The sequence below is a fragment of the Portunus trituberculatus genome, chromosome 33 (genome assembly GCF_017591435.1).
Source record: "Portunus trituberculatus isolate SZX2019 chromosome 33, ASM1759143v1, whole genome shotgun sequence".
Taxonomy (NCBI): Eukaryota; Metazoa; Arthropoda; class Malacostraca; order Decapoda; family Portunidae; genus Portunus; species Portunus trituberculatus.
Genome location: NC_059287.1, coordinates 4678612 through 4689906, shown reverse-complemented (window position 1 = coordinate 4689906; position 11295 = coordinate 4678612). Strand labels below are relative to the sequence as shown.

At 38.7% G+C, this 11295-nt stretch overlaps 1 protein-coding gene across 3 annotated transcripts in view; it reads right to left on the bottom strand.

Moving 5' to 3' along the window:
• Positions 1-950: 950 nt before the first annotated feature.
• LOC123512235 (phospholipid-transporting ATPase ABCA3-like) overlaps positions 951-11295 on the bottom strand; it is a 137657-nt gene continuing 127312 nt past the window's right edge. For all 3 annotated transcript variants that reach the window (XM_045268493.1, XM_045268494.1, XM_045268492.1), the window contains exons 31-37: positions 10983-11184; positions 10402-10589; positions 4589-4759; positions 3222-3335; positions 2935-3053; positions 2579-2730; positions 951-2292 (exon numbers count right to left, since the gene is read on the bottom strand). In XM_045268493.1, the coding sequence (XP_045124428.1) occupies positions 2239-2292; positions 2579-2730; positions 2935-3053; positions 3222-3335; positions 4589-4759; positions 10402-10589; positions 10983-11184 (1000 nt within the window). In that variant the 3' untranslated portion in view covers positions 951-2238. The remainder of the gene's footprint in view (positions 2293-2578; positions 2731-2934; positions 3054-3221; positions 3336-4588; positions 4760-10401; positions 10590-10982; positions 11185-11295) is intronic.

Here is an 11295-nt window from a genome sequence, read left to right as displayed (position 1 = left end):
TACTACTGTCTAAAAACCCTCTACTTAAACTCAGACACGAGAAGATTACTTGGACATGATATTGAATATTAGCAAATTTTCCATGGTCATTTGTCAATCTCTCATGATGATTTCTTTCCTCATCCCATATTACTGAGTAGCACAAGGGCCATGATTTCAAAATTGTTCATTCTTAAACCCAGTTAGACATTTCCTCCTCAGCTTGGTTGTAATAACATTGAAATGGTGTGTAATTGTGTGAGTAGGTATTATGTGCAGTTTGATGTGGTTTTGCATTGGATGACTGTGTGGTTCTTGTAACAATGGATGTGTGGTGTTTCTGGAGTGGATGTGAAATGGATTGTTGAGTGAGTGAGTGTAATATGGACTGTTGTGTGGCTGGTGTGATATGTATGATATAGCAGAGGGGTATGTGTGGTGCAGTGTGGCACGGTATGGTTGTGAAGTATATATGGTGAAGTGTGTGGCAGGTGTGGCTGAGTGGTGTATGTGGTGACATGATGTGGCTGAGGGGTATATATGGTGTAGTGTGGTTGGGTATTCTGTGGCTTGGTGTGGAGGATGAATTTGGGTTGTGATGTGGTAAGCCAAGTGTGAGGTGGGTTGGTTGGTGGCATGAGTGGGCGCAGTAGGAGTTGTGTGGCCGAGTTTGATATATTGGTGTTATGACTGACTTAGGTATTGTGCTTACTAGGCAAGACTAATTTTACAAACTGAATGGTAATATTATTGATAAACCAAGTTAATCAGTAAAATAACTTCATTTCATAACATTGTGATTATAAAATCATTAATGGTCTTTGAAATTGAGTGCATGATGTCTCCCAAAATTATTTCAGCTTGACACCTCTGCCCTAAGTTGTTCATGTCTTCATCATGCTCACAACAGCAATCCTATATTTTTCGTTGCACAGTTCTTTTAAACAACAAAGAGGTTAGAAATTTGGGTGTGACATCATATATTTATTAGTAATCTAATAATCACATAAGGCATTTGTTTGGCTAACATATGTTTATTTGTTTTGTTATTTTAGTACCTGCATACATATATACACTGTTAAAAATATTTAAATGTTCATTTGATTGTTCATCTTAAGGTCTACTGATCACAGTTGTTGTGTTGAATAGACTCACCTAATTCTAAAGGATTCAAATTTTCATTAAGTTATAAAATTGTACTGCTGTTGTGCTATTAATATACTTTATATATATATATATATATATATATATATTATATATATATATATATATATATATATATATATATATATATATATATATATATATATATATATATATATATATATATATATATATATATATATATATATATATCAACACTGCAGTTATTTTTGATGAAATAATATGTACATGCCATGTTGAACATCCAAAAGACAACATATAACAGGAAAACAACAGCAATAATGAAGCACAAGGTCATACCTTGTTTCCTATGCTTGTCTTGCTCAGCCATCATGGAGTATCTCTGTGATTTATAGATTCCTATAAATCACTGAGTGCTAACTTGAAAAAAAATCTTTATATATATATTCTGGCACCTGTTTTGAGTATGACTGCAGTAAATATTGACAATCACTTCTACTTTGACCATAAGCACATTTTTGCCAGAAACCTCCTTCCTCATCCTTCAATCCTACAGCATCTTACCATCATTCCCACTTAGGTGTCCTTTGTTGCTCTCACTCCTTTTCAAGCATCAACACAACACACACTGTAGGAAAGCCTTCTTCACTACAATTCTCCATAGTTAATTTCTTCACTTTGTGCCGTATGACCTTGAATATCTGATACTTCTTTTGACTTGCTGAACTCACTCCTCCTTTAATACAGACACTTCACTCCACAGCAGCCTTCAAAATCATTTCTTTTTATTCTATTTAACATAGACTGACTTCATTCCATCTAAGCAGTCATTGCTGAACACAATGCAGTATCTATCTTGCAGTGTCTTACCTTTCACATATTCACTTCCTCTTATAAAATTCCCTCTCTACCATAATTCCACTCAAGCTGATACAGAAAGGAGTGTCAGAAATCTTGCCAGCATTTCTGAGCACATAACAATAGTATGTATAGTAAGAAAACAATGACTAGCAATAACATCAGTACTGGAAGAGTAATAAAATATACTAAACCACTACTCTTTTTATATTACAGAGTGTGGTGTTAATATTAAGATAACTGTGCCCAAATCTTCCCTCAAGCCTTTGCCTGCAGCTATCTCTTGTCCTGTTCATCTGGCCGCTGTCCTCTGGTGAAGGTAAGGAAAACCTGCAAAAATAAAGTATATCAAGTATAAGTTTAATATTACAAAAGTAATAATAATAATTATATGAAGAAGAACAGATTAATAATAATAATTATAATAATAATAATTCTCAACATATCTGGTAAGTGAAATGTTTCCTATTAATCTGATTTATCAATTCAAATTCAAGTATCCCTCTCAAATCTCAGATGCAAGTAGACACCCTACTAGCTGTCCTCCACACATTGATCCTTGCATACTTCAGTCCTCTCATTCCCCTCTCCACTCTTGTAGGACATAATCACTGACCCTCTCCAGTGTTGTCTGGGTGACACTGTAGTCCTCAATAGGAAGGTGTTGGCGGCTCCGCTCCAAAGTGCCAAACACTGAGGCCCACGTGAGTCCTTCTGCAGGAATGAAGTACTCCAGCCGTCCCCACTGCATCTCTCGAAGGTGGCTCTCTGGTGGGAGTCAAGCAGTAAGAATGTTATAAGAAGGATGGCTTGTTACTAAGATCTTTCTCTTCTTTTTAATTGTGATTAGTAAGTCTTCTTTAATAGTACACTATATTGAAATCAAAAGTTTGATGCCGTTTCTTACTTTATAAAAGTAAGTCACAAGTGAGTGGATGGCAATAACTATAAAACAATTCACCAGATACTGACTCGGGTAAGTTTCCTTAATGAAGCTCTTGACACTGCGCATCTCAGGAGGTAGCCGTGAGGGTGAGGCCTGGTCAATGGTGTAGTTCCCCTCCCCATCCTCTGGCTCACTCATCTTCACACTGAAAACAGTAAGAATTTCTTATTTTCTTGCTTGTCATCTTTTTGGAATACATTTGGTGAGAATCTTCAAGAGGAGGATGGAAACAATTTGTTGTGGTTTGAGAAACAGACAAAAAAAGACATAAAATAGTGTTAAGATTCAAGTACAATACCCAGAAAATAATCACCGTAGTATGATGGAGTAGAACTTGCTCTTGAGATGCTGGGGAGAGCCAAGGCAACGGAACTTTCCATTCACCATGATGGCAAGACGTGTGCACAGAGCCTCACACTCCTCCATGCTGAGTGGCAGCCATAGAAGGATGGGAGGATTAGTTATCACACACTCAGGATGCTAGGGATCTGTTGCTAATTATGATGCTTTGACTGGCTGGGAAGTAATGGTGATAATATAACTGTGTTGCATGATACCATAGTGTAGGAATGTGAGGTTGTGACGGCTACATAGTCCATCTTAAGAAGATACAAAACACAAGCAAAGGATGTGAAGGCATATTTATGACTGTGATGGCATACTGATTATTATCATATATAAATACAGAATAAATATGAATAATGAAAATAAATTTCAAAGAGATGAAGAAAGTACAGGCAACCCCCGCTTAATGAAGGTTCACATAACGAAATTTTGCTACAACGAAGGTTTCATTTTACTACCATCTGCTCCTTTAACGAACACCAAACTCGCTTTAACAAAGTTTTATCCAAGTAATTTTTTCAAAGTTTGAAAGCCCCGTTGTATCATGCAAGCCGACAGGTTTTTGAATACACCATTGCCTCTCGTGGACAACACGAGCACCACTCACTCGCCCTGTTCAAAACAATTACAGCGTCAGCAGCAGCTTGTCTTCCCTCGCTCAACTTACCACCAAAATGCCCTGCAATGTCGCCTAGTGTTGCTAAGAAGACCAGGAAGTCTCTTACTCTCGAAGTGAAGCTGGATATTATTCACAGACACGAGAGAGAGGCGAGAAAACTAATAGCATTGCTCATCACCATCTTGACTCCATCTACTGTCTCTACTATTTTCAAGTCAGCAGACTCTATTATGAAGGCTGGTGAGACCGTATCTTCCTTGCAAGCTAAAAGAACCACCTGAACTCGTGACTCTACAATGGATAAAATGGAAAGCCTTGTGGAATGTGGCACATAAGTTTTGTATGTGAGATACAATGATGCACCCTTTGTTTACATTCCACAGGTTGCCGGTTAGTGTCTTTCCCGTTTCACTCTCACTTCATAAATGTAAGATCATCAACATTATAAAGTTACGTACATACATACATTAGTGTATGTTATAATGACTTAAATTAAACTGCCTACATGTTTAACTTCATAATTTTTACTTTCATTAAACCTTTCACTGTACTATGATGCACTCTCACTTTGTTTACTCTCAATGGAAGTTCAAGTCAGGGGTTAAACTTGTTATAATCGATTTGCTTAAGAGTTTCGCTTAACGAAGGGTTTTTTAGGAACGTAACCCCCTTCGTTAAGCAGGGGTTGCCTATATAATGCAAGCCTGCCGGCTCACCTGTGGGACGTAAGGATGATGCTCCGACCAGCATCCCTCACTGAGGTCAGGGCGTCCCAGAGGAGGCGGCGTGCCACCGGATCCATCCCTGAGGAGGGCTCATCCAGGAGCACCAGTGGAGGGTCACCCACCAAAGCCACACCTGTGCTCAGCTTCCTCTTGTTTCCACCACTGCAAGAATATTACCAAACTTTATTTACTTTAGTGTATTCTTACAGGAGAGACACAAACTGTATGTACTAATGAGGTAAGAGAATAATGGAAATTGTATACTTGTCAAATGTACCGTAACATTATTGAGAGAATTCATGAAAGGCTGTGGGAAGTGACTGGTGTGGTTCTGTTGGCAGTATCAGTTATTTATGTGCAATTAGCTAGTTGGTGGACTGGCTGACAGACAGATGAGTTGCACTTTTCAGTTCATGGCTAAAAGTGAGCTAACAGCACAATATCTCTGTCCAGTGAGACATTGCTAAGAATGTTGTCCAGACCAGTTTCCTAAAATTGACTATACCAGTACCTCCCAGATATGGTGAGTCCCAACCAAGGACTCCCAACCAAACAAGTGATCTTAACCCTACTGGGATACCCATTAATATTCAGTATAATGTTGCACATTTAATATCAATTTATCTGCACACATTGAACATAAATTTGTCTTCAACATTTTTAATTGCTATGATATAATAAGTGTGAAAGCTAGCTGATAGCACATCTAAGTAACAATTCTACTGATATCAGGATGATAATAGAGAATTAGTGACATACTTTTTATTTTACATATATATATATTTTTTGTAATGAGTTGAAAACATGAATTTCTTTCATTGTGTTGTGGATCATGTCAACATCCCGTCTGAGAACCTCTGCCCTAGGTAACAGTGTGGGGTGGGACAGCGGTGCTCAGCTGTCTCCCGAGGCCCAAGGCAAGATTTGATGTGCATGTTTTGTGCAAGGCAAACATCCCAATAAGGCAGATATAACCTTACAAGTATTTACCTATTTGTGTATTACAGGGCCCGAGCTAAGCTCTCTGTGACCTGTCTCCTTGTCCATTCCTGTCATATCTCTCTTTCATCTAATTGACACACACCGTGTCAACGACATCACTGCTCAGTTTATTCCACTTATCAATGCTACGATGCGGGAAACTATATTTTCTCACGTCATTTAGACAGATGTCCTTTATTAGCTTTTTTCCATGTCCTCGGAGGTGACTTGTGGTCACCTTTATCAACTCTCTATCCAGTATGTCAATCTTGTTCACCAATTTATACATAGTTATCATGTCTCCTCTTGTTCTTCTCTCTTCTAATGTGGTCAGCCCCAGCTTCCTCAGTCTTTCCTCATAGTCTAACTCCCTGAGTCCTGGTACCATCCTTGTTGCCAGCCTCTGTACCCTTTCCACCTTCTTCACATTTTTCTTCATATGCGGTGACCAGACACATGCTGTATATTCTAACTGGGGTCTTATTAAGGTACATAATATCATCTTCATCATTCCTTCATCTAGGTAGTGGAATGCAAGGCCAATATTTTGAAGCATGTTGTATGTTTTCCAAAAAATCTTGTCAATGTGTTTCTCTGGTGACAAGGTGTTTTGCACAGTTACTCCTAAGTCTTTCTCCTCATTGGTCTCTTTAATTTTCTCATTACCCAGCCTGTAATCCCTGTTTGGTCTGTATCTACTTCTTCCCATTTTCGTAACATGGGTCTTGTCTATATTAAATTCCATCTGCCACTCCTTACTCCACTCATATATTTTATCAAGATCTTCCTGTAACTTGTTACAATTTTCCACATTCTTTACTATCCTCATAATTTTAGTATCGTCCACAAACACGTTCATATAACTGTCAATTCCTACTGGCATATCATTAACATAAATCAAAAACATGATGCGACCCAGCACTGACCCTTGTAGAACTCCACTGGTTACCTTCTTCCACTCAGACTTCCTTTCTCTCACCACTGTTCTCATTTCTCTTCCCATTAAGTAATTTTCCATCCATTTTGCTAGTTTATCATTTACTCCTCCAATCATCTTTAGTTACCACATCAGTCTATTGTGTGGTACTTTATCAAAGGCCTTTCTCAAGTCCAAGTAGATAGCATCCACCCATCCCTCTCTATGTTGTAGTATGTCAGTCACTCTTGAATAAAAACATAATAAATTGGATACACACGATCTTCCTTTTCTGAAACCAAACTGCATTTCACTCAGAATGTTTTCACTTTCTAGATACTCACTCCACTTAGCTTTAATTACTTCTTCACATACCTTGCACAATATACTAGTCAACGATACTGGTCTATAATTTAGCGGTTCCATTCTACTACCATTCTTATATATAGGCACAATGTCAGCTCTTTTCCACTCTTTTGGGACTAATCCTGTTCGTATGAAGGTTTCCACAATATCAAATACGGGGTTCAACAATTGATCCTTACATTCATTTAGCAACCTCCCAGATATGCCATCAGGCCCCATTGATTTATTAATATCCAGATTGCTTATAATTTTCCTTACATCTTCCTTAGTAACCATGATGTCCTGCATTTGCTTTATTTCCGTAGGCCTTCCTCCCATAAAATGCTCCTCCTTTGTAAACACTTTGCAAAAGTTGTCGTTCAAAATTTCAGCTATATCTCCAGCATCTTCATATACTTCTTCCCGTTTTTACCTTTTCTATTGCCTCCCTTTTATTTAGTTTTCCATTTATGAATTTGTAAAACATTTTTGGGTCACTATCACAGTTTTCCACCACCCTCTGTTCATATTCCTTCTGTGCTGTTCTCCTTACTTCAACATATCTATTCCTTGCTGTTTTGTAGACTTCCCTTGATAATACATCACTGTTTTTCTTAAGTTTCTTCCATGCCTTTTCTTTGTTCTTTTTTGCTTCTTCACAATTTCTATTAAACCACTGTTTATTATTTAAAGTCCTCTTTCTGTGATATGGCACAAACTTTTTCACAGCAGAGTTATACAAATCCATAAATTTATCGTATTTCAATTGCATATCCCTTTCCTGGTATACCACGGACCAGTCAATTTCATTAAAGAACTCCCTTATATGGTTATAATTTGCCCTAGTATAATTTAATTTTTCCTCCCTGCGTTCCACAATCTTATTCGTGCTTAATTCCGTATCCAGCTCAAAGCTTAGGACATCATGATCGCTTTTCCCCAAGGGACTTTCATGTTCAATTTCCTCTTTTAGAGATTCCCCTGGTAAATACCAAATCCAACCTTGCTGCAACATCTTGTCCCCTGCACCTTGATGGTGATCTCACCCACTGTGTCATTAAGTTATTTGTTGCTACCTTTAACAATTCTTCTGCCCAATCACCACTGTTCACCACTTCGTAGTCTTCCCACACTATTTCTTTGCAATTAAAGTCTCCAACTATCATCACTCTATCCTTTCTGATGAGTTCTTGCTTCATTCTGTCTAGAGTATTTATCATCACCATTTGGTACTGTTCATATTCCCAAGCATTGGTTCTGGGTGGTATGTATACTGTTATAGTATAAATGTCCCTCTTGCCATCTGTTATAAGCATACTAATCACTTCCTCATTTCTCTTACTATAGTTCACCTCCTTCACTATCAGATCTTCCTTAGTAAGAACCATTATACCACCACCTCCTTTATTTTTTCTATCATTTCTCCATACTTTGTAGTGTTTTACAGCAAACCAGTCTAGCTTTATTTCGGGCCTTAGCTTTGTTTCCACTACACACATTATGTCCGGTTCGTTATTTCTTAGGTAATCCATACATTCTAGCCTCTTAGACAGAAATCCATCTATGTTCGTGTAAGTCACTTTTATTCCATTCCTAGTCTCGTTCTTCCATGTAATGCCTATTCCGTCTGTTTTATCCATCGGTGGCATAGTGGATAAGGTGGTGAGCGTGGGATCGGGCAGATGTCCACGCGTAGGTTCGAATCCCACCACGTACAGCCTTAATTAAAACACTTTGCCATTTGTCGAGTGGTTTAAAGTTACCTACATGTCACCATGATACCCAGGTTCTAGGTGGTTACACTCAAGATGAGCTTGGGTGGTGATATGGGCCCTAATATGGGTACCACTATAAATAAAATTGCCTCGCCACCACTAGCCTCCCAATCCTCCAAAAACTTGGTCTTTTCCTCCTCTGTTCTTTCGTCATTCCTCTCCTTCACTTCAGTTACAAGCTCTTTCATTTTCATTCGCTCATCCTGTGACATATTTCTTATGTAAATTGTTTTAGTTTCCTCAGAGTCCTTAAGTTTCCAAGCCCTCCTCAACAAGGCCTCCGCTGCCACCTGAGACTTTAATTTCAATTTTAATGGTCTATTCTTGCCTTCCTCAAAAGCTCCCAATCTCACACTTTCTTCTACCTCAGCATATAGGTCCTCTTCCTCCACAGAGATCTTATTCAGTAAAGACTTAATCCTGTTATTTTCCTTATTCCTCCTATCCTGCCAGTTCCTGTTAGTTTCCTCCCGCAATCCTATTATGATCACACATTTTTTCTTTTCAGCAATATCTCTCACCACATACTCATTTTCCTTTAGTGCCTTTACCATTTCCCTCTGCGTAATCCCTTTATTTTCCTCTTCCTGCTTTTTTACTATCTCCCTAAACAACCTTTGTACCTCCTGATGTTCATGGTTCACTTCTTTCATCCTGGTATCAATTAGATTAAGGCATTCCTCCTTCCTCAAGTCCCCTTCGGATATTTTTATCTCCATTTCCATGAGTTTAGCCTTCATCTTTTCACATTGTTTCCTTAGTTGTTGGTTTTCTTTCTCCATCTCTACTTTTTCCTTCAATAGCTCTTTATTCGCTAACGTTAACAAATAGATATCTTTTTTGAACGAATCATTCTCGGCTAGAACTCTATCCCGTTTTTCTTCTATTGACAAAATGTTTAGGAACTTACTTTCCAGTGCCTGGATTCTTGCATCCATATCAAGTTTCTCCAGTCCTTTTGGTGTAGTAATAAAACCTTCAAAGTCTCTAGTTTGTCTAGACGCCATTTTTGTTATCGTCAGCTGATTATGGCCAAAACAATCACCGCCCACACTCTCCTCCTCTCAGGGATCACTCTCCATATCCCTCACTTTCAACACTAAGTGACAGTAGGACATTAACAGGACACTAACTTAGAGTTACCCAGGCCCTGTAACACCATAGGTATTTTCCTTCTTCCCGTCCGCAGCCGGAGACGAGCCGTCCTCTCTCAGCGACAGCGAGTGTGTGTGAGCGAGCATGTATTTTTTAGAAGGTGGTGAAGTAATTTGGTATAAATAATTGAACCAGAAAAGTGGTGGCAAGGCAGTATTATTTATGGGTCCATAATGATAATAGTTTGCACTGGCCAGGCCGGGTACAGAGTGCAGGCAGGTCCTGTGCTCCATCAAGAAATCCCTTTACCGCCACCTGACAAACAGAGTTGCTCACTCCTGTTGGAATCAATATATCTGCTTGACTGTAATGTTTACCTTGTACAAGATAACCACAGATGTAACTCTCCTGTTTATCACACATATATAATAAAAGCTTTCACAATGTAGCCATGCACAGTTGCCCTGCTAGTATTACCAAGGCAAATACTTGGTGAAGAAAAATTTTGTGCTACATAAACTCACTCTTGGCAATGAATCTAAAAATGCAATTAATCTTCATGAGCCAACCCATTAACTAATTAACTGCACAAACTGTATGGTAGGACTTGTTGCTGGCGCAGAGAGAGAGAGAGAGAGAGAGAGAGAGAGAGAGACTGACTGACTGGTTAGTAAGCATTCTTGTTGACAAACCTGTAATTTTTGAAAAGATTGTCAAGGTGTTGAGTGATGAGCAGCTCCTCTGCCAGGCTCTGGATAGTGGAGTCAATGAGCCGCTCGGGCACACCCCTCAGCCGAGCAAACATACGCAGTGTCTCCCGGCCTGTCAGGTGGTCTAGGAGTGCATCAAACTGAGGGCAGTAGCCAATGTCCTGCCGCACCTGCAAGGGACAGTAACACTTGGCTGAGGCTTCTGTTTGGTGTCATTGTTTCTGTGGTGCAAATGTGGTTCATTCATTATTTATTGAAAGTAGCACCATTACCAGGCTCACAAGACTTGGTTATATATATATATATATATATATATATATATATATATATATATATATATATATATATATATATATATATATATATAAGTTCACAGAATCAATTTCAAAAGGATTAGTATATTGAATTATAATGGTCTGAATTGCCATCAGGGAAGATCACTTGAGTATTTATGAATTTGTGTATAAAAATGCCTGTTGTCAGCTATTCCCAAATCTAAGGTAACAAACTGCATATATAGATCACTCTCTAGAAATTGGTTTTATCTGTGCTGCACTGCTTACCTTCTTAATATCTGCTCTAATGCTGTAATGATTCACATAGGCATCTCCCTCAGATACCTGGAGATCACCGGTCAACATTTTGAAAGTGGTAGTCTTCCCAGCACCGTTGATCCCCAAGAGCCCAAAACACTCTCCCAGAGGCACCCCAAGGTTGATGTGGTCTACTGCTGTCAGGCCACCTGGGTATGTCTTACACAGATCCCTGAGACAACAATGATTTATTAGCAAAGAATATAACACTAGCATCTAATTAATATCTCTAAGGCAAATTTCCTTAAAACAGTTCAATCCAAGATCATTGCTTTGAACCTTG